Source organism: Phocoena sinus, chromosome 15 (assembly GCF_008692025.1).
Source record: "Phocoena sinus isolate mPhoSin1 chromosome 15, mPhoSin1.pri, whole genome shotgun sequence".
NCBI lineage: Eukaryota > Metazoa > Chordata > Mammalia > Artiodactyla > Phocoenidae > Phocoena > Phocoena sinus.
The window spans coordinates 6,351,331-6,374,283 of NC_045777.1; the positions used below are offsets into that span (position 1 = coordinate 6,351,331).

The window sequence follows — 22,953 nt, forward strand, 5'->3', positions numbered from 1 at the left end:
TTTAAATTATCATTATATACAAAAAGTTTATTTTAGAAATCAGATGTCTTTAAAAAATAACATAGAAGTTATAAGCTCTTAACTGCATATCACTCACCATCTGAATGCCAGGGTGTTATGTGGTAAAATTAAGTGGTACAATTAATGATGTGATGAAACCAAGTCCATGTAATATACCTGGCATTTACACCAGTTTCAAACATTAATGTGATTTTTAAAAGAAAAAAAATTTAAAAAGTAATCTATTTTGGAAACACACAAAAGCATCTTGATCTTGTAAACAGAAGTCCTGAAACTACAGATCTATTGCTGAGACTATTCCAAAAGCTGGAAAAAGTAGGCAGTATCATTTAAATTCATGAAAAGTTAAAAAGGTCCAATGAAACTTGTATCAGGAGTACAGTGTGGTCATCCCAGTGCATGTGCCAGAGAGAATAAGCAGAAAAGTTGAACCTCTGCTTTACAGTTTCATAGGCTGAAAGATGGAAAACGTGGGTAGTTTTGGTTGGTAATTTTGGGGTAGAACTGGTTATCCTTGTTTCTATCCAATAGGTTTCTTTTGGTCGTACAAGAAAAGCACCCACAGATGGCCCAGCTCAAATACCGCAGAATGAGAACACAAAATAAATTTAAACTCACTACGGACCAAAAAATATAGCTCTTTGGAAATCTTAACTAAAACCTGTGACTTACCATGTTAAGAATGCTGAAAATGGTTTTATAGACCAAAGAGTTAAAATGATCCTTCTTAAGGATGATGTCTAAAGCTGAATTTTTATACAATAAACTTCAGAACACTATAAAATCCCTGTAACATAAAACAATTACTTTAACATATTTAATATCTTTATCAAATGATCCCAGACTGTATTTCTAGGTACTCCTACCCAGACCATGAGGTATTTGTATTGGGAGATAATGATAAACCAAAGTTTCTCTCTGTTAGGGGAGCTCAGGGCTCTCTGACCTAGCTAGAGTTGAATCCAGAGAACCACTGTCACTGCCTAAAAGGTTTCAAGAACCAGAAAACCTGTATTAGTTCATTAATTGCAAAAAATCTTCTGAGAATGCAGCTGCTGGGTCTATCCACGATGAGTAGTTACAGCTCATGCTGAAGGGAACTGAAAAGTAAGATTTAAAATTACATAAGAACAAAGTCAATTGATAGTAATCATTCCTGAAGATGAGCAACACCTGAGAGCGACAGCGGGCTCACCTAGTTTTGATTACACTGGATGTATTTTCAATGTTTCCTATCAAATGGTAATAATCTCATCAGAAACACATTTACTGAAGACAAGCATTCTAGGCTGTGAAAGGATAATGTGGGGCGTGTGATGGGAGACAGACCTCCTATAAATCTTCAGGAAAAGCTGGCCATTAGTTTCACTGCAGTGAAAAATGTGTTAACAGTAATCGCAGATCTGAACTTTATTATCAGAGTGATGTCACTTTAGGATAGAATTGATACCATCGATGTTCTAAAATGGTTTTAACGTGGCATAAAACTCTTGATTCTCAGAGCCATATGCCCCCGTATTTGCCAAAATGTATTCTGAAAGGAAAGGTACAAAGGGGATGTAAAACAGGCACGAGAGCTGACAAAATATCCAAATGAACGTTCCTCACGACAGATCCACTTGGGATCTAGAAAGCACTTGAACACTCCATCCTTCTTCAAATGATCAAGGGAAATAGCAAGTCCTGTATTTACAAACTGATGAAAATCACACTGTAATAATCAGTGACTGCAGAACAACCGCACAGATCTGTGTTTCCAACATTCTCCACCATGATTCTCCATCAAGGTAAAAAAAGATTCTTTCATACAAATCCCAGAAGGACGCAGAGGTGGCAGCACAACTGCCAAAGATGGTACAATGACTTACTACTGAAGCTGATGGCGGGACACAAGGGGAAGGAGGGGCAGAGTCCTCGAGGAAAGAACCCTATTTAACGCCGGCGGCTCTAGTCCGTGGTTGACCTCCGGTACCAAAAGCGCGCCCTGAAGTCGTCGCTGCAGGTCATGAAGCCGGGGTTGGTGGGCGAGTGCACGATACAGCGCACGATGTTGTTGTGGCCCAGCGAGAGCAGGTTCCGGCGCTCGGCCGTCCTCGAGTCCCAGCAGCAGAGGCTGATGGTCCTCTCGTCAGGCAGCAGCACGTAGTCCTCCGTGTGGTTGAAAACGGCCTGCGTCCGGTGCACCTGCCGTCCGCTCAAGCCAGCACCTGCGCAGAGACCGAGAGATTAAGGCCTGGGCACCAGGGCTAGCTTTCCAGTTCATATCTTAGAGCCCAGACTGTTCTACTTTTGTCATTAGCTCTGTTGACGTAAAAACTGCATTTTACAATTGTTGAAGTAATACACGTTTATTGTGCAATTTTGGTAACTCTAAAAAATGTATGAAAAAGAAAATCACCTTTGGGTCCACTACCTAATGCGACTCTATTAACGTTCTGATGGATTTTTAGGCATAAAAACACCTTAAAAAAATACAAAAATGGTGCCACATTATCTAACTTCATGTTGGATACGTTGTGTTTTTACTGGCTGCAAAGTATCGCATTGTTTGGAAGCACCATTAGGTAATGATTCTTTTCCTGCTAGGCAGTTAGTTTGTATCCAACTGTAATATTGTGACAAACATTCTTTGTATAGAACACGTTATTTCTTTAGGACTAAATTCCTAGGACTAGAATCACTGGGATGGATGAACGCCACTCTCCAAGAGGAAACTCTATGCTTTTTGTTTTTCACCATGAATTAAAAAAAGCATATTTTATGTTTCAAGTATTATATGAACTATTAAAAAAATCTGCCTGATAATTTTTTTTTTTTTTTTTTTTTTTTTTTGCGGTACGCGGGCCTCTCACTGCCGTGGCCTCTCCCGTCGCGGAGCACAGGCTCCGGACGCGCAGGCCCAGCGGCCACGGCCCACGGGCCCAGCCGCTCCGCGGCATGCGGGATCCCCCCGGACGGGGACACGAACCCGCGTCCCCTGCATCGGCAGGCGGACTCCCAACCACTGCGCCACCAGGGAAGCCCCCTGCCTGATAATTTTACACAGTCAACATTTTGATGAATATCTTTTCCAAATATCTATGTGCGTTGTATACTCATCTGTAATTTACATAAGTCAGGGCATACGGCATACAGTTTTTATGCAACAGTTTGTGGTGGAGACCTACAAAGAGGGAATATAGCTTAACGGATAAAAATACACACTTTTGTGCTGCATCTGGACTCAGTACTTATTAGCGATGTGACTTTGAACAAATAACATCCCTGGGCCTTAACTGTCTCCTCTGCTCTGCAGGGATAATTACAGCACCTGCCCACAAGATGTTGCAGGGATTAAAATGAGGTGTAATGCCCATTCAGCTTTGCAGTATAAGTGTTCAACAAACATTACTATGAGTATTTATTTTTAAAGGCTGCATGCCGTGAAAGGCTATGTAACAATTTACTCAATGCTTCTTCTGGACATTTATATTCTATCTAACTTTCCACTACTCCAGATAATGCTGGGATGAATACCTTTTTATGTGTGCACGTGCATGCCTCCCAAGAATCTTTTTAGGTTAAAATTTCTAACAGTGGATATAGCAAGTCAAAAATATATATATTTATAATTTTGATAATATGACACCAAGCTGCCCTTCAGAAGTATTTTACCAATCATACTCCTAACAATATGTGATTTCCTGAAACGTTGATCAATACTATATAATCAATACTATATAATACCAATCTTTTAAATTCCTGAAATCTGATGAGCAAGAAGATACTTCCATATTCATTTCTTAGGTTTATAGTGAAGTTGGCCATCTTTTCTTGGGTTTACTGAGCAGCGTATGACCTATGTTTATTACCTATGCTATATTTTTTTTCCCTAGCTAGCATTTAATTTTGTTTATAGTGTTTTAAATTAACTTTTTTTTTGCGGTACGCGGGCCTCTCACTGTTGTGGCCTCTCCCGTTGCGGAGCACAGGCTCTGGACGCGCAGGCTCAGCGGCTATGGCTCACGGGCCCAGCCGCTCTGCGGCATGTGGGATCTTCCCGGGCCGGGGCACGAACCTGTGTCCCCTGCATCGGCAGGTGGATTCTCAACCACTGCGCCACCAGGGAAGCCCTAAATTAACTTTTAACAACAAAATTTCTAATGTTTACTTGATAGTTTTTCCTTTTCCTTCATTATTTCAAGAGCCCTCTGAATTCTAACTAAAGATTAAAACTGGAAAAGCAGATCCAAAAGTACTGACATGAAGGGGTCTTAAACTGTGAATTAGAAAAAGAGGGAATTTGCGTATAAATTCATTATAATCTCATTTTAAAATGAAATCCCAATTCTCCAGAAAAACAAACCAATCAGCCACATATAACCATAAAACATCCCAAACATTCGTAAAACAAAAATGACTCTTCCCAAGACTTGCTAGCTATACCATCTACACCAGAAGCCAGAGAGATGGCAGGAAGCAAACTCTGGTTACAATGAGATAAATCTACGGTAGGTTATGCTGCACCCTAGTGGTTCAGATGTCACCAACTCTTCAATTTTCTTCACTTATTAACATCCCACCTGTCCCTTACAACAGTGTTGTTTTCTTTTGAGTTTTAAAGTTGTGGTCATGGCAATTTCAGTGTATGACACAAACATCTCACAACAGAGGAAACTAGCCGAAGTTTTCTACCAAACAGCCTTTGCTGCTACAAGGAACAGAAAAATGAAACACAATATTTTAATACTTACTATCAAATAATTAGACAAACACTGACTACTAGTGATAGGATAAATTTAAACAGATCTCATAAAAAGAGCTCACAGGCACAACTGTTACAATTAGAGACCAACATAAATTAGACAATCAGACTAACAATTTTGTGTTTCTGTCTGAAGGGCCCGCTTTATATCTAGGTTCGGAACACTTGGGGTCTCTTTTGGGGGCTCCTTCTCCTCTCTCAGGCATGAGCCAAGATCTTTCCTCTCACTTACTGAGTCTCTTCTCTGGACTGCTTTCATGTTTTTGTGGGAAGTGGGCAGGCCATGGGTCTACAAACAGACCGCCTAATTCTCAAGTGGTACTTGCATGGAATCAGATCTAATTTTAGCTGTTAACATTTGAGAAGGGCAAAGAAACTGTGGTTCTATTTCCAGCTCTGCCTCTTGTTTGATCCACATAGATTTATTGTGTGGATCTAGTTCGAGGATCTAAAAGAGAGTTCTGGAAACTAAAATGCCTCAGAAATGTGAAATAATATCAACTTCTCACATACCTGTGTATCTCACCAGGGTTCGTCCTGTTGATATTTCCCAAAGTTTAGCTACAGAGTCTTTTCCACTTGACAGAATGTATTTTGAATTTTTGGAAAAAATGGCAGAACAAACTTCAGCACCGTCGTGTGCTTTCTCAAAAGTGGTGATGCATCGATTTGAAACACCATCCCACAATTTGATGCAGCCGTCCTTGCTGCCAGTCACATACATATTGGCACTAGGATTGTAATTAACGGAACATATGGCATCAGTGTGTTGATCTTGAGGATTGCAAGAGACAAAGCACTGAAATGTGTTGATATCGTAAAGCCGAAGAGTAGGATGCTGAGTTCCAACAAGTATAAAGTCTCCAGAAGGATGAAAAGAGATGGAGCGTAACATTTCAGCCTCCTGTTGGGAAAGAGACCAAGTGGTGAACAATTAAACCCACAGGAAATAGGGAAAATATTTGGCTGATGCAAAGAATCCATAAAACAGTGACTAGATATTACACAGGTAAGAGAAGAACAAAGAACTTTCTGGAATACACAAAAGGACCATCTGAACAAAGATTTCCGAAACTATCTACTGGTGAGAGTATTCCGAAGATCACAGGTGAGCTTCATCATTTGCACATAAACAATGGGTGAATTCAGAAGGGAATACTATCAATCTATGACACATTCACATACGATTAATGAATAAAAATAAACTATAAGAATAGTTTCTTTAATTTGTCCCAGGGCTCCAAATATTGAAGTGGAAGCCACTACTAAAACATTAGCATTTCTGAACCGCATATTCAAAACAGAGCACCAAATGTCGCTTTTCCAGAAAACACCTGAGAATTTCAACTGAATAATTTTTTAATTCCCCTAAGTTAGAGAAGTTCGTTGTGTTTTGTCTTTAAACAGGAATCTGCAACCTTTAAAATGTGATGTGCATTCTGAACTGTATCTGTGACCGGCAGCCATCCTCACTGTCCAGAGGTGGGCACGTGACAGCATGAGAGCCGTGCCATTTGCAGTGGGCGCTGCGTCCTTGCTGCCATCCTATTTACAGGATGACCACTGAGACTACTTTTAAAAAGAGAAGAGCCACACAACAGCTCATTGTATTTAGGGAAAAAAATGCATACAGCTCCTTTCCAAACATTCCTAACCTGAATGTATTTGAAGGCTCTTTTTGCAGATGGTTTGGAATAATCAAATAATTTAAGAGTATAGTCCCTTGAACCAGAGGCAAGGATCTGTTCTGTTGGGTGGAAAGCGAGACACGTGACTTCATCCACGTGGTCGTAAAGAGTTCGAATCACTGGGTGGTTTTCCATGTTCTGCTGTGCAGTCTCATTCATCATGACCTAGGCCAGCAAGAAGAGAAGAGAATCTTGAAGTGTAAAATCTGTCTGGCTCAAAGTATACATTCTACAGCTATGCTAAGTTAAAACTGGTTTAAACTGTGCTCTCATTCTCCCAAGAATGAACAACAAAAGGCAAATGGTAAGTATGTTACCAGGATTTTTACCTCTATTGGCATGGCACTTTTGGCCAACATTCTTTCTGTGTCAAGTATTTTTATGGAAGCGTCAGCAGATCCAGTAGCTATTAACTGCCCATCTCTACTATAGGTAGCTACACGACATGGTCCTTTATGGGATGTGACATAGCATGTTTCATACTCTGAAGCCTCTGGGGACATAGTCTGGACATCTGCATCAAACTCCAGGTCAATTCCTGTGCCAGGCGCAACTGTATCTGACCGACCAATTGCATACTGAACTGCAGTATCATCGTTTTCCATTCCTGAAAGGAATAAAAATTAAGGGCATGAAAAAACGTTATTTTAAAAAGACAGGACAAAGTTCTGGATCCAAACTGGAAAAGGTGTTTGCTGATGTCAACTTACTCTTTCTTGGAGCTGCATGGTACTTAATACTGTACAAAGTTATGTATTGTGACCTGGGTGCACAAACAGTGACAACGCTGTAAGGCAATAGGCGTTGTGGCAGGTTAGGTTCCAACAGGTAAAGTCACCTCCCCAGATACTTGCCTCCAAAAGTTTCTACTTTAACCACAACTACAGAAACTGAAAACAGCAGTTCTGTAGTTAAATTGTTCATTTTTCCCGATTTCGAATTTTAATATTTTTAGTGTTGAGATCTATTAGTAGCAGCACTGAAGCTCATTAAGTCAGATATATTGTTAGTAATAACATTAGTAAAACATCTTTGAAAGAATGTTGAGGTTTAAACAAACTGAAGTTTAACAAGAAAATCCATTTTTTTTTTTGTTTTGGTTTTTGTTTTTGCGGTACGCAGGCCTCCCACTGTTGTGGTCTCTTCCGTTGCGGAGCACAGGCTCCGGACGCACAGGCTCAGCGGCCACGGCTCACGGGCCCAGCCGCTCCGTGGCATGTGGGATCCTCCCGGACCGGGGCACGAACCCGTGTCCCCTGCATCGGCAGGCGGACTCGCAACCACTGCGCCACCAGGGAAGCCCAGAAAATCCATTTTAAATTGAAATATAACTTGACATATCATATAAACAATTTTTATTAGTATAGGGAAAATCAGAAATGCAGATAAACAAAAAACAAACATAACCTTGTATTATATCACCAGAGATAATTACTGTTAACATGGTGGTATGAATTCTTCTGGACCTCTCTCCACGCACACAGTTGTTTCATTTCTTAAAACACAAATAAAATCACAATATGTAACGTGGTGTGACATACTCGGTCATTTACTCATATGGAATAAACACCTGGCCAGCGTAATAAATGTTCACCCACATCATGTTGTTGGATCCAACTTTATGAATATGAGAACATGTATAACCAATTCCATATTGTTGGGCATTTCAGTGGAATTCATTTTATTTCCTCAGGCCAGTTCGAACAGTTTACACTGTCAAGTCAAAGAGTATAAATATGTTTGGCAATTCTGTATTTTACTGAGTGCTTTCTATGACACAGGCAAGCACCTGGACACACTGTTGAACAAGACAAGGTTCAATATCTTTATTAAACTTGCAGTCTGGGACTTCCCCAGGGGTCCAGTCATAAAGAATCCGCCTTCCAATGCTGGGGATGAGGGTTCTATCCCTGGTTGGAGAACTAAGATCCCACATGCCGCGGGGCAACTAAGCCCGGGCACCAGAACTACTGAGCTCATAAGCCGCAAAGAGACAGCCCACGTGCTGCAAACTACAGAGCCCTCACGCCACAACTAGAGAGAGAAAACCCGCATGCCACAACTAGAGAGAAGCCTGCACATCACAAAAAAGAGTCTGCGTGCCACAACTAAGACCTGACGCAGCCAAAAAAATAAAACCCAAACCAAAACAACTCACAGTCTTCTGGCAGGTGGTATGGATTGTATGGGAAACTCAAACAATACAGAAAATTTCAGACAGTGATTCTGTTTCGAAGGAAATGGATTGTTGTTTTAGAGCACTTGCGGAGGTACGGGGAAGATGTTCGGGTTATTTTAGAAGAAATGAGGAGGACTCTGAGACGACATCTGAGCTGAGACTTGAAGTCAATAATACAGTGGCAGAAAGCTCCAGATAATTCACATAAAGACCCTGAGGCCAGAACCTGCTCAAAACCTTCACAATCTGGACTTTGCTTTCTCCTTCATTATCCAGCACTGTGCTCGACACATACTAGGCACTAAAACTAAAGGGTAGCAATCTTGACAAACATCTGAAATGTTTGGGGCTCACTGAATGTGCATTCACAAGTCACCTAGTTTGATGAGGTGCAGGAGCTGCTCGGAGGGCGCACACACAGACTGAGGCTTGATTTCATTGATGAGGCCATTAGCAATGCTGATGTAGCCATCATAGAGCAGCTGGCTAATGATCAGCTTGTAGAGCTGCTGGCGATCCTTCAAGCCCACTTTGGTTCTGTACATCTTGGAGGAGAGGAAGGTAATTCCCCGCCAGCTGCAAGAGAGAAAACAGGTGATGATGAGGGCAGAGGCACTAGCAAACCACAGAAGCAACACAGGAACCTGGTCAGCCTTTCCAGGGCTTAAATCCCAGCTCTATCAGCATTATCTTTGGTCAGCAACTATGTTTCTCTGAGATCAGGGTCCTCAGCTGTTAAATAAGTCAGTGAAGGCTAAACAAGATGATACATGTAGAGCACTGAGCACAGCAGCACACAGAAATGGTTCAAATCACGTTAGCCAATATTTACAGTAGAACTCTCTTCATGAACATTTTTTCTCTGCTAAATACCCACCTGCAATTTTTACTCTTTACTGCTATCCCAGATCTTCCACTTCTTCTGTTAATGAAACCTCGGCTAATGTTTGCAATAGGTACAACAGCTGCTACTGTTGGACGTCTAGACACTACTGTTTCCACCAGCTAAGCTGTTATGTTTACTAATGTCAGTTATGGTCATTCTTAAAACATGTTTCAAGGCAACCGAGCTTGTTACATTACATAATTTAATTACAGAATACTTTGGAAAGCATTGCTGAATAAAATATTGGCAAATAGGATATGGCCAAAATAACTATAAAAAATGGAAAAATTGGAAGGACTGTGCACTTTGATTTACAAGTTCTCAGTCTCAGAAAGCAAAAGAGAAAATTACAGATGGTTTCCAGTTTATGCAAAAATAAGAACTCCAATTGGTTGACATTAGATAATCTGATTATAAAAATCAATGTCTGTACATGTGTAGATCTGTACAGGTATCGGAAAGCTGCAGGAGCTGGGGAACAGCGATAAGGAATAAAAGTCACAGGCAGACAGGTAGCTGTGGCACAGAAGAAAATTGGAAGGCAGAGCACAGGATTGAGAGAAGAATATAAGAAAGAAGGGCGGGGAGTGGGCAGTTAACACCACTTCACAGGGGTGATTCTGAAAGTGGGAGGTGCTGTAGGAAAGGGGCGGGAACAGTGTTTTTAACTACCCAAGACCCTCTGGAGAATTACTGAGGCTACTGATAAGAATAGCCAATGTGTTTACCATGTTTCATCTCAATCCTCAACAACATCCTATAAAGGAGGGTCCAGTAATCTTGTTTACGGGTGAGGAGGGGAAATAACTTGCCCAAAGGTCTCAGAATTAGTGCCTGGAGGAACCAGCATTAGAACGCAGGCGTTTGACTCAGAGATGGTGGTGTTCTAATTGCTGCGTGTACTGCTCCTTAAAAACTTAATGATAAACTAGCTAAAATTCATTAGACATTCACATATAACACACATGGTGTAAGCAGCTAATATGCATTACCTCATTCAATCTTCAGCTTATCCCATTTTAGAGGTGGGCAACCGAAGGCACAGGAAGGTTAACTCACCCAGGATCCAACAGTCTGTAAATGGCGGAGCCTGGATCCTAACCCAGAGCCTGAGCTCTTACTGTGCTCTACTGATGGGTATTAGGCAAATATATATAAAGCCATGCTTGTGTAGACAACATTAGGACACAACAGAGATGATGAAACCGGCTCAAAGATGTTAGGAAATACTGCAAGTAAAACGTGGCTGCGTAACTCGTCCAAGGTTAAAGTGGCCACCAGGATTACCCACCCCAGAGCCCAGAGCTTAACCACTATTCCATCCTTCACTCGTGCCAGGCGCATCATAGGGCTACCAAGAGATTAAAATAGGAAAAGAGAGGACGAGCCCTGCTTCTCAACTCCCATAGAACGTCCGTTCGCTGGGCTAGAAAGCGCCTGATTACCGCCCCCAATTTGCAGGTGAAGGGTTTGCGGCCCGAAGACAGGAAGTAACCAGTCCAGGACTGGTTGTACCCGTAGTTGGAAGGAAGACCAGGGAGAGAACACAAACGCCCCCTCACCGTACGCTCCGCTATGACCCCGAGCTAGAGGCTAGCGAAGAATGGAGGGTGAAAGAGAGGCCTTTGAGGGAGAGGAGAGACAGTGCGGGCGCAGCCTGGCAACTCAGGGCGCATGCCACCCCGCTCATTATTGACTCTTCCCGCCTCGCCCGCGTCTTTCCTGTGGTGCCCCAAAGGCGCTAGCCGACCGCACCCGCCATTCCACGCACCCCGGACTCCCCCATACCGGATCGTCCTGCTCTCTCGGTCTCCCGCGCTCTCTCCTAGAAAAATGGAGACTCGAATCCTGCTCAATCGATCGCTCCGGGCGCACCTTCACTGCGCACGCACAAAGGGCATCGCGCCGAACGCTGCGCTATCGATTGACCCCACTAGCTCCAGCCCTTCTCGCCATCTTACAGGCGCGTTCTAGAGATTCGTTGACCTCCTCCGACTTTATCTCCGGCGCGGTAACCCTGACGCCAAGGGACTGCTGCCTCACGGACAAATGTCAGACCCGGAGAGCACCGCGGGCGCTAGAACGGCCGCAGATGTGGCGGGCCTTTGCCTCCTTCACTTCCGGGGCCTTGCGAAGCAAGTGCGCCTGCGCGCCGTCTCCGCCGGGCCGTGACTCAAGCCGTCGAGTTGGTTTTGAACCAATGAAAATGCAGCGCCTCTCTAGCCCCGACCAATCAACTTTCGGGTTCGAGGGTTTAACTCCTATTTAAAATGAAGACTTTGACTCCTAACGGCCGAGCTCTTGGGAGGACTCGGAGCCTTCGGGTCGGAGGTGGGAGGCTGTAGGTACGTAGACCTGGGGCATCTCTGTGAGGCGGGCGGGAGGACCCTGGGTGGCCTTTGGGGGTGGGTGGGAGGGAAGAGGACTTTGGGGCCGCTGGGCCGGCGAGGGAAGGGTCGGGGCGAGAAAGGCTCCCTTGGTCCCCCAGTTCTTCCCTGCGTCCCCCCGTGCTTTTCCAGCGCCCTCCCATCAGCTCCTGGGTCCCCAGACGCCCTGTAACATGCCGCCTGGTGTTTATTAAACACCTGGAGTGCGTTGGGTTGTGTGGCGTGGTGGGGGGGCTCTGGGGGGTGCTTTCTGATGGGATTCTCGTGTTCAGTGAGAGCCTGGGTAAGGAGGTACAGAAGGTTTTTGCTGTCTTGGAGTTTACGTTCTGGGGGGTGGGGAGACAGACGATGAAGTAGCAAGATAACTTCCACTAGGGAAGGGCGCAAGGAACCGGGGGCTACTTTGGGTAGACTAGCCGGAAAAGGCCCTTGTCCGGGCGGGACGGATGAGTGGGTGAATAAATAACTTCCTCAAAGAGGTCTTCCTGGGCCAGTACTTCTCAAACCGTAGACCTTGGACTACCCTTATCGGGATTACTTGAGCGTCCTTGTTAAAAATGTGAACCCACCTAAGGGATCGGAAGCGCTTGCGTGTAGGACTCAGGTGTCTGTATTTTTATCAAGCTCTGCAGGTGATTCTGATGTTTCGTTGAGAACTAGTGGTCTAGCCCAGCCACATACTGGTCATCTGGGGGTGTCTTTGAAATGCAGGATTTAGTTGTTAGGTCTGGGGTTGGGCCTGAAAGTCTCCATTTCTAGCAAATGTCCTCCTGATGTAGGTGTAGCTATCACCCTTGACTTTCACTGTTTCCTTCTCATCCTTAACCTTCCTAGTTCTTTGAATTAAATGCTTGTCAGCAACATACTCATTTCCTCTCCACTCTCTTGCATCTGTGCAGACATTTGCAGGTTTAACGAAGGAAGGAAAAGTCTCAACCCACAGTGCTATTAAATCTGTTTTGCTGTTTAGTAGGATCTCTGGTTTGAACTGCAGGGATCTTGTGCGGGTCGTCTGGACATGTGACTCCTGAACTCGGCTGCAGGCCAGAATCGCCTGAGAAGCAGTCTTCTTGCGGCTTTCTCCAGAATTTCTGGATCAGAATCATGTTCCATTCTGTTATTGTTCTTCCTGAGAAGGAAAGTGCATTACGTTGGAGTGAATGTCTGTAGCTTCTGTTGAAGACGGTTCAATCAGTGTTCATTGGTCTGTGTGCTCTCATGCGTCTGCTGCTTGTAACTGTTAGGGAGAGTGAAGAAAGCATCAGAGCGTGTGTGAAATTCAAGGAGAATGTATTTCCTTTTCTTTTTTGTCTATTATGTCTAAATTGCTGTTTGATATAAGGACTCCAGGCTCTTTAGCCTGGTCCCGTCTTCGAGGTGGAGTTATTTGATTACTTATAAAGTGGATGTGAAAGCGTGGGGCTGAAGAGTGCTTTCTGATTGGATTCTAGAGTATAAGGAGCATCTGAGTAAGAGAAATAGAGAAAGGTTTCTGCTTTCTTGGAGTTTATGTTCTACTTACTCGATAGGTTGTTGTGCCTGACTCACAGGAAGTGATTCTAACACTTCCTAAGTGTTAGAAACTATTTTTTATTACTGATCTGCTTTGTTAATGGATTGATTCAGTCCCAAAAGATGAGCGTACATACTGTGTGCCAGGCATGTTCTGGGGAGGTAACAGTGAACAAAATGGGACTAAGCTCTTCCTCCTGTGGAGCTTACTTTCTTTAGAGATACTGAGCAGATAGCTGGGTATCTTGAGTCTGGGGACTCAGAAGGTAAACAAGTACAAATAATGTTATGTAAGGTGTTAAGTAAAAGAGAGATGATCTGAAAGGGGCATCTCAGCATGAATGAAATGAAGGAACAGCCACACTTCTCTTTTAGGGAGGAGCCTCATAGGTAGAGGGAACAGGAAGTGCAAAGGCCCTGTGGCAGGGGACTTGTCTGCCAGGGAAAGGGAGGAGCCCTGAATGGCTGGTGTGCAATAGTGAAGAGGAGGTCTGGTCACAGAGGTGGTCAAGATCCAATTCTGTGAAACTTTATAGGCCTATATGTGCAAGTAAGATTTTGAATTTGAGTTGAGGAACCATGAGGGGCCTATGAACCACGGACCATATATCTGACTTGTTAATGGGATCACTGGGCACAGTGTTGAAAATGGACTTAATGGGAGAAGGGTGGAAGCAGAGTGACCATTGGGGAGCCTTTTGCAAATAATTGTGGGGAGAGAAAATTGTGGTTTGATGAGGTGGGAGTAGTAACGGCTGTGAGCAGTGATTTTGAAGATAGAGCCTGTAAGATATGCTGATGGATCAGATAAGGGGTTTGAGGGAGAACCGTGTAAAAGATTGTGCTAAGACTTTAGACTTGAGCAACTGGCAGGATGGATTTGCCGTCTACTGAGATGGTGGCAGCCCAGTCCGCCGTCCGAGAGAGCGGGTTGCCAGAGATGGGGGTGGGGAAGGGAGCAGGACTTCAGTTGGGGACAGTTTAACATTGAGATGCTCTCAGATTACCAGGTGGTCAGAGTTCCGATGGAAATTTGGGGATCCTCAGCCTGTGGGTGGTACTGAAAGCCAGGAGACGGGATGAGCTCACCGAAGGAGTGAGTGTAGTTGGGAAAGAAGTGTTTCTGGGCAACCCCCATGGCAAAGGGGAAAAGAAGTGTGCCGGAGAGGAGGTTTCATTTGGTGTGTTGGGTTGAGATGCCTGGCAGACCTTCCTGGGGGATCCTGAGCAGGTTGTTAGAGAGCCTGGCAGTCGCAGGAGAGGGGAGGGCAGGAGATGCAAATTCGAGTTCTCTTGCTAAAGATGTTCAGAGTCCTGGGGCCGTAGGCAGGTGTAGATGGAGACCTGCAGAGTCCATTCCAGAGTCACCCCAGACACTGAGATTGGTGGTACGCGTGAGGCTGATCAGCAAAGGCTGTTGCGATGGGACAGGAGTAAGGTGAAGACAGATCTGCGAGCTAAGCGAAGAAAGGAGTGGAAAAAGTGCAGGATCCCCTGGAATGCAGGGAATGCACGTTAGAGGAAGGCCGAGAATTGACCTTTCGGTTTAGCAACAGCAGGGGTCAGTCTGGAGCTGGGCTGGCGGTGGGGATAAAAGCCCTGTGGGAGGGAGCTTGTGGCTGCGTGAGGGAAGTGGTAGAGACTTGCAGAGCTTTGCTGTTGAAAGGGGAGGCCAGAGATGTGGTCATAGCTTGAGTCAGTTTTGGGGTAAAGAGGACCTTTTTTATTCTGAAGGCAGCAGGTGTGGAAGCTGGCTTGTACAGTGATGGAAGTGGTCCGTTAGAGAGATGATGGGGCAGGACAGGGCGGTTCAGGAGTGAAGTCTGAGTATGGGGGAGGGGCGGGCTGCAGTTTGTGAGGTGGGGGGAAGGCCCCATGCCTGCACGTGGTATCAGGCGAGAAAACACTGCTCCCTTATCAGCCTCATTTGGATGACAAAACATGTAAAATTCTGTGTGACGTTGAGGCTTTTTCATCAGAATTTATAACCCTCATCCAGCATAACACTTGGAAGCAGGTGGATTTTTACAAATTAAAGGTGGCTCTTTTTTCTTTTCAGGCATCATGGACAAATGTAAAGAAAACAGCATCTCGGGGCCTAAGGTAAATCGAATAATCTTTAATCTCAAGTCACATTTATAAAACCCAAAGGGAGATTGGGTTTTATTTTATTATTTATTTATATTATTATTATTTTTTATTGGGGTATAGTTGTTTGAGATTGGGTTTAAAATCTAGAATTCTTTTTACCTTTACATTGGGTTGTAACTTTAGATCCCTCTACCATGTTCCTGGGTGGGAATTAGTCATTTTTCTACGCATTCAATAACACTTCGTTGCTTCTTTCACCGTAACTTTTATTTCCTCTGCTTTGTCTTACAGTTAGCTGTTTAAGTATCTGTATTGCTCCATTGCATGCAGGATAGTGATGTACGTAGTAGGCGCTTAACACTTGCCTGTACTTCCTTGCTTTCCAGAAATTAATTTCTTTGCCGTAGTTGGTTCTGCTCACGCTTTAGAGGAATGTCGAGCAGCAGTTCAGTGGGCATTTCCTGGGCATTGCAGCCAGGTTCTGTGTCGGGTGCAGGGATCACAACGGTGAAAAGCATGTGGTCTTTGACTTTAAAGAACTTAGAGCCCTTCTGGGTAGGTGTGTGAGCCAGTACCATACTATATATATATATAACCTGAGTAATTCCTAGGAGGGGTGCTCAGTTCAGCTTGGGGTAGATTGGAATCCAGGAGGAGAGACCCCCTGGCCCTTACTTAGCATTTGATGAATATTTGTGGAGCAGTTAGGTGAATGGGTCTCTCACAGAAAGATCCTTTTAATATAAGTAATCCCTGGGTTTTTTTCCTTCTAGGAAATTAGAAGAATATAAATACTGCTTTTTTTTTTTTTTTGAGGGGAGGGGTTTGTTTTTAGAAGTCTTCATCTTTGAAAAATGGATACTTAGCCTTTTTTACTGGCTGAAAGTGTAAAAATGACCAACCAGAAAAAGGCTAAATTGGTTCACTGTATTTGATTCTCAACTCTGATGATAAAAATCATTTAAAAAAATTGCTCTAGGGACTTCCCTGGTGGCACAGTGGTTAAGAATCCGCCTGACAATGCAGGGGACACGGGTTCAAGCCCTGGTCCGGGAAGATCCCGCATGCCGCAGAGCAACTGAGCCCGTGCGCCACAACTACTGAGCCTGTGCTCTAGAGCCCGTGCTCTGCAAGAGAAGCCACCGCAATAAGAAGCCCGTGCACCGCAACTAGAGAAAGGCTGTGCGCCGCAATGAAGACCCAACATAGCCAAAAAATAAATAAATAAATATACATAAAAAGAAAATTGCTTGATGTTTAAAATGTTTTTTGCTGCCTGAATGTCTGCTGTGTTGTGGATGCTGCTAATTTCAGAAGCAATCTCTTTTTCCTGTAAGTTGGAAACCCTCTCTTGGAAAGCACTTGTACTAGCAAGCTGGTGATGGATTCTGAGTCTTCTCTTCTGGCACTGTTTCCTTGTTTATGAGGAAATTTCCTCCATTGAAGCTAGAGGAAGTGCCCCCTGCCCTGTGTTTGATTAGCTCAGGGCCTTAGAATTTAAGTATTTTAAAAACTCGTGACATCCAACTTACAGGCATGTAAATAATATATTTTGGTAGTAATTTTTTTTTTTTTTTTTTTTTTTTTGCGGTACGTGGGCCTCTCACTGTTGTGGCCTCTCCCGTTGCGGAGCACAGGCTCCGGACACGCAGGCTTAGCGTCCATGGCTCACGGGCCCAGCCGCTCCGCTGCATGTGGGATCTTCCCGGACCGGGGCATGAACCCATGTCCCCTGCATCAGCAGGCGGACTCTCAACCACTGCGCCCCCAGGGAAGCCCTGGTAGTAACTTTTTGAAGAGCCTATGTTTATTTTGTCTTTTGCCTCAGATGCATTTTGTCAGTATTGAACACTTGGAAATTGAAACACTACTAAATCAGTAGTAATTAGCTTTTTGGACTATTAAAACTGTGGTCATTATTGTAAAAAAAAGAAAAGTAATTAGCTTTTGTGGAAAATCTGGCAAGTACAGAAATTCTCCAAAACTTCTTTACTCAAAGATAATCACTGTTGAGGGCTCCCCTGGTGGCACAGTGGTTGAGAATCCACCTGCCAATGCAGGGGACGCGGATTCGAGCCCTGGTCTGGGAAGATTCCACATGCCGCGAGGCAACTAGGCCCGTGCGCCACAACTACTGAGCCTGCGCGTCTGGAGCCTGTGCTCTGCAACAAGAGAGGCCTGCTCACCGCGATGAAGAGTGGCCCCTGCTCGCCGCAACTAGAGAAAGCCCTCGCACAGAAATGAAGACCCAACACAGCCAAAAATAAATAAATAATAATTTTTAAAAAATCACTGTTGAATATTTTGTTGTATTTCTTTCAGTCTTTTTTCTAAACATAGGTGTTGTCAAAGAAATGTCATTGGAATTGGGATTTTGGTATAAAGTTTCCAAATTGCAGCTTCTTGCTAAGTAATAATTCCCAAGTCATTGTGAATTCTTAGTGTTTAATGCCTCCTTTTTTCAATGAAAGTTTGTTCATGAACATTTGTTTATGGGGGCGTGCTTTTTAGGGGTGGGTGTTGGGGAAGGGGAGGCGGTGTCATTCAGGTATTGCAGCCATATACTGACTGTATGCTCTGGAAGTGCTGATTAAAATCGCTTTCCCCTAACGTCTTATCAGTGAGTGACACTCATTTTCTTATATTGGAAAACAAACTTTTGGAATATTCTCATGATATTCAGCTTTCGTTCATGGAGACCATAAAGTTCCTTTTTCCTCCCCCATCTAGACTACAGTTCCACTTGGTGATGGCCCAAAACGTGTTCCGGTGACTCAGCAATTTCCTTCTCAGAATCCGGTGTCTGCGAACAGTGGCCAGGCTCAGCGGGTCTTGTGTCCTTCAAATTCCTCGCAGCGTGTTCCTTCACAAGTTCAAAAGCTTGTCTCCAGCCAAAAACCTGTACAGCCCCTGAAGCAGAAGCCGACGCAGGCAGCCAGCGCCCCTCGTCCTGTCTCCAGGCCGCTGAGTAATACCCAAAAGAGCGAGCATCCCCAGCTCCCAGCACCTGGTAATCAGGGCTCTGAGGCTCGTTGGAGAGTCGTTCTTTTTAGTTGCTAAAAAAGCAAGTGTGTAGACGTGTGTTTATTGTTTGGAACCCTAGCTTTTACGTCATTTTCTACTGAGGATGGGGAGAGAATCTGGTGTCCGGGTGAAGTACCTGTGTCTCCTGTGGGCCAGGCTGGACTCCCATCCTCAAGGAAGAGTTGGCAGCCAGGGAGGACACAGCACCAGTGCTGTGTTCTTTGATTGCATAGTAGGGGCGGAGGGGAGGGATGGGGTTCTTGTAGCAGGTACTCTTGGAGCTGAACAACTTCAGGGTTCTGGGGTGTGGAGGGAAGTGCCCGGCGTGGGGAGTGGGTGGACTGAGGCGGGCCAGGTCAGGTCGAGGTGGGCACTGCTGGCCGCGGTGAGTGGGGCTTTATCCCGTGTGCACTGGGAAGCTGCTGAAAGGTTTTTGAGCGGAGGACGGGCTGACTTGCCTTTATAGAAAGCTCATCTTAATGTGGGGCATGAATTGGAGAGTAGCATTGCTGAACCCAGGGGTACCAGATAGGAGGGAAGCTATTGTGGTTTGGGGCTGATATGGCAGCAGCCTGACCTAGGCAGAGCAGGGTCGGTGCTAATAGTTAGCATTTACCAGGTGTGAGCGCTCACACAGCAGGCTTCCTTCATCCGCGTTGTGTCATTCTGTCCTCGTAACCACTCTACAAAGGCAGCCATGGTTTTTAACTTGATTTTGTGGAGGAGGAAGCTAAGACTTTGAAGTGTTAACTTATTTGAAGACAGCCAGGATGGAGTGGTGCAGACAAATCCGAGAGCTCACTTAGGATGCAGACTTGACTGAACTGGGCAATAAACTGGACATGGGGATGGTGGTTATACTGGTGGCCTTAACTGAGATTGTGAACCAGGGAGGGGAAGAGTCCAGTTGAGGCCTGAATTCAAATATCTGACCAGAGCAAAATGTGCTGCTGTTAAGAGTTTGAAGTGCTGGAAATAGACAAGTGGAAATGTCCCATGTAATTTCCCCTTGGCCACCAAGACAGTGGAAGGAGGGTGGTGGTTGGCTTATGTTTTGTTGCATGTTGTCTGTAGCAAATGGACAGCTGGCTGGCCCACCTCCTGGGGAAAAGGTGATGAGGTGGGAGCTTGTAATGGATGGGAAGATTGGTAATTCTGCTTTAGAAGCTCTTCATTTAGAAACTGAGGCTTCAGGGGGCTTCCCTGGTGGCACAGTGGTTGAGAGTCCGCCTGCCGATGCAGGGGACACGGGTTTGTGCCCTGGTCTGGGAAGATCCCGCGTGCCGCGGAGTGGCTGGGCCCGTGAGCCATGGCCGCTGAGCCTGTGCGTCCGGAGCCTGTGCTTCGCAATGGGAGAGGCCACAACAGTGAGAGGCCTGCGTACCGCCAAAAAAAAAAAAAAAAGAAAAGAAAAGAAACTGAGGCTTCAAGGAGATTATCTAAGGGCCTAGCTATATGTATCTGCTTGTCTTTACTCTCGAAGTTCTATAAAGACTTCAAACAGCAGGAGTGAGGTTACAGTGTAGTAAGTAGTCTTTTTAAAAAATATTTTATTTATTATTTATTTATTTTGGCTGCATTGGGTCTTAGTTTCGGCATGTGGGATCTTCGTTGAGGCATGCGGGATCTTTTTGTTGCAGCACGCTGGTTTTCTCTTCTCTAGTAGTGGTGAACGGGCTCCAGGTCGCATGGGCTCTGTAGTTGAGGAGTGTGAGCTCAGTAGTTGTGGCACATGGGCTTAGTCGCCCCTCGGCAGGTGGGATCTTAGTTCCCCAACCAGGGATAGAACTTGCAACCCCTGCATTGTAAGGCGAATTCTTTACCACTGGACCACCAGGGAAGTCCCTTTTTTCTTAAAAAAAAAATAAATAAATAAAACTAGAAATAGTTCAGATCTATCATTCTGGACATACACTAATATTTTGGTGGCTATTCTTTGATTCATCTCTAATCAAAGATTTCTAACTTATTCTGTATAGTTATTCTAAAAACAGGTTTTTAACTTACTCTATCTAGGAAATAATCCTGAAAAGGAAGCAGCATCAAAACAGAAAAATGAAGAATCAAAAAGGTAAAGTTTTATCTTGTTTACAGAGTTCTGTGCCATCATTCTACTAGAATACACCATTTAATAGCAAATTTAGTTATGGGAACACTTTTAAAATAGGTCTTTATACTGTATTTTCACTTAGAAAATATAGAAGTTTCAAATTTCCAATCTTTAAAGAAAGGGAGAAGGAATTTTAATGATGGATGTTTATTAGGGCCTCGTTTTTCTTATTGCTTTCCAAATTTAGAAATGACTTGTATGAATCTGCTACAGAAATGTGTGAAGCAAAAGTTCCTCTCTACCTTCAGAAGTAACTACTACATATGGTTTATCTATGCTTCTATACTTTTTTCTATTCTAGTAAAGAGGTGGAAGTTAAAGAAAACAACAACAAAATGTGGTCCTATTGCAGAGCTATGGACTAATACATGACTGTCTGGGTATTTTGAAAGTATTGACAGAATTATTATACTTGTTCCTCATAATAAAGTTTGGCTGTATTTTCCCCTGCTCTCAGTCTCTGAACTGTCTAGATTCTAGAATGTGATAGGAGCCAGGAATGGATCCACAGCCTTTTTTGCTCTAGCACCTGCCGGAGGCTTTCTGAGAATCTACATCCAATGGTTCTCACCCCACTGCCCTGCGGGCTCCATCCCACTCGCTTAACCAGAGTGGTGGAGGCTGTGCTTGGTTTGAAAGAGGCTCACAGGTGGTTTTGCAGCATTTTCCCTCTCCAGTTACTCATCTCATCCTCCTTACGGTCCTAAGTGTTGTTGTTAACAGGTCTGTGCTCCAGACCATAGTACTGCCTTGGGGCCCTTCCCAGCGAGTGCTTCAGCTCTAACAGGCCAGGTTGTTCCTTGTCACAGAGTCACTCAGCTGATGGCGGGTGGGGGCATGGGGGGCTTAACGTCTGTGGTGACTCATTAATTGTGGTTATTGGTTTGGTTCTTGCAGAGGGTACGTACTCAATACAACTTTGAATATAAAGTTTATAGGATGTCTACTACTCACTAATATACATTGTTAGAAAAGATGTGTTTTCTTCACATTTTAAAATGTTCAATTCTTTCCTAGAAGGCAGTGGGCTTTGGAAGATTTTGAAATTGGTCGCCCGCTGGGTAAAGGAAAGTTTGGTAATGTTTATTTGGCGAGAGAAAAACAAAGCAAGTTTATCCTGGCTCTTAAGGTATTATTTAAAGCTCAGTTGGAGAAAGCAGGAGTTGAGCATCAGCTGAGGAGGGAAGTAGAAATACAGTCCCACCTTAGGTAAGTTTTCAGATTGATGTCCAGGAAGAGTGGCATACAGAACTTTAAGAGTTAAATGATTGTAGACTTCTCTGTAGAAGGCTGGCTCCGTAGTACTGCGGAGTGACCAAATTCACTAGACTTAAGTGCCGTGGTCCTGAAACATTGCTAGAAGGTTTGTTTTGTTGATGGAGTAATTTACTGGAGGTGTTCTTGTTTTGTTTTGTTTTGGTGGATAATTAAAGGGAATGATACCTTTGAGTTCAGGTGCAAACTGGCAGCCTCCAGGTTGACTTTGGCCAGTGGATCTTTTTCTTTTTGCTTTCAGTGAATTAAAAAAAAAAAAAAAAAAAAACAAAAGACCAGATAGCCTGTGCTCGGCTGTCCACAGTTGTCAGCAGCACACCCCATGCCACTCGTGAACGCTGCCTGTGTTGTCTGTCTCATGCTGTTTGGGTTTCAACTACTGTGGGAATGCCATGTCTTTTTTTTTTTTTTCCAATTTGCAGAGACTTAATATTTATCTGAATTCTTTCCCCACCTAAGAATATAGATGGCCTAAAGTAAGACAATAGTCTTAACTAAACCCAAGGTCCATTAATACCTTGAAATGCATGTAAATTGATAGCAGTGTACATCTTTTTCTTACAGTGGGTCTGTAGTTTCAAATTCTCAAGGGGGGTTGAAGTGGGATCTGTGGCCAGCAGCAGTTTTCACCACTGGTTTCACATGAGCATTTGTTTGATACTCAGGACATATCAGCTCCAAAACCAGGTGTTAGAGTGTTCGTCTTTCGTTGCAGGCATCCAAATATTCTCAGGCTGTATGGTTATTTCCATGATGCTACCAGAGTCTACCTAATTCTGGAATATGCACCCCTCGGAGCTGTCTATAGAGAACTTCAGAAACTGTCAAAGTTTGATGAGCAGAGAACTGCTACTGTAAGTTTTCATTTGTTCAGACGAATTCTGTTTCCTCTATACCTGTCCTACCTAGCAGTGTACCTTTCATTATATAATAGAGGGGGTTTTGTCTCATGGGAAGATAGCTTAATCAGATCAAATATTTGAAATGGAAAAATCAAAATAGCTTAGGTGTACCTTTTATATACAGATAAAATCAG

The 22,953-nt window shown here is 44.1% G+C and overlaps 2 protein-coding genes across 5 annotated transcripts in view; one reads left to right on the forward strand and one right to left on the reverse strand.

Annotated features, from left to right (window-relative positions):
* CSTF1 (cleavage stimulation factor subunit 1) lies at positions 1-11,655 on the reverse strand. The gene is made up of 6 exons (XM_032604212.1): positions 11,307-11,655; positions 9,009-9,208; positions 6,783-7,060; positions 6,421-6,618; positions 5,279-5,669; positions 1-2,228 (listed from the first exon to the last, which is right to left on the reverse strand). Exons 2-6 carry the CDS (start codon positions 9,175-9,177, stop codon positions 1,969-1,971), a joined length of 1,296 nt encoding a protein of 431 aa, XP_032460103.1. The 5' UTR covers positions 9,178-9,208; positions 11,307-11,655; the 3' UTR covers positions 1-1,968.
* The window catches only part of AURKA (aurora kinase A), a 26,703-nt gene continuing 15,391 nt past the window's right edge, over positions 11,642-22,953 (forward strand). For 3 of the 4 annotated variants that reach the window (XM_032604215.1, XM_032604213.1, XM_032604216.1), the window contains exons 1-6: positions 11,642-11,863; positions 15,477-15,520; positions 18,239-18,518; positions 20,549-20,603; positions 21,660-21,851; positions 22,633-22,771. In XM_032604215.1, coding sequence (XP_032460106.1) covers positions 15,482-15,520; positions 18,239-18,518; positions 20,549-20,603; positions 21,660-21,851; positions 22,633-22,771 — 705 coding nt within the window. In that variant the 5' untranslated portion in view covers positions 11,642-11,863; positions 15,477-15,481. The remainder of the gene's footprint in view (positions 11,864-15,476; positions 15,521-18,238; positions 18,519-20,548; positions 20,604-21,659; positions 21,852-22,632; positions 22,772-22,953) is intronic. The other variant, XM_032604214.1, reaches the window with a different exon arrangement.

Bases quoted from the DNA above. Each gene is read 5' to 3' on its own strand.
- CSTF1 (XM_032604212.1), bottom strand. From the start codon at position 9,177: ATGTACAGAACCAAAGTGGGCTTGAAGGATCGCCAGCAGCTCTACAAG. The intron at 5,670-6,420 runs GTTAGGAATGTT...CTTTCCCAACAG, and splicing joins GAGCCTTCAAATACATTCAG to GAGGCTGAAATGTTACGCTC. The intron at 2,229-5,278 runs GTATGTGAGAAG...GTCTCTGCGCAG, and splicing joins AACCCTGGTGAGATACACAG to GTGCTGGCTTGAGCGGACGG.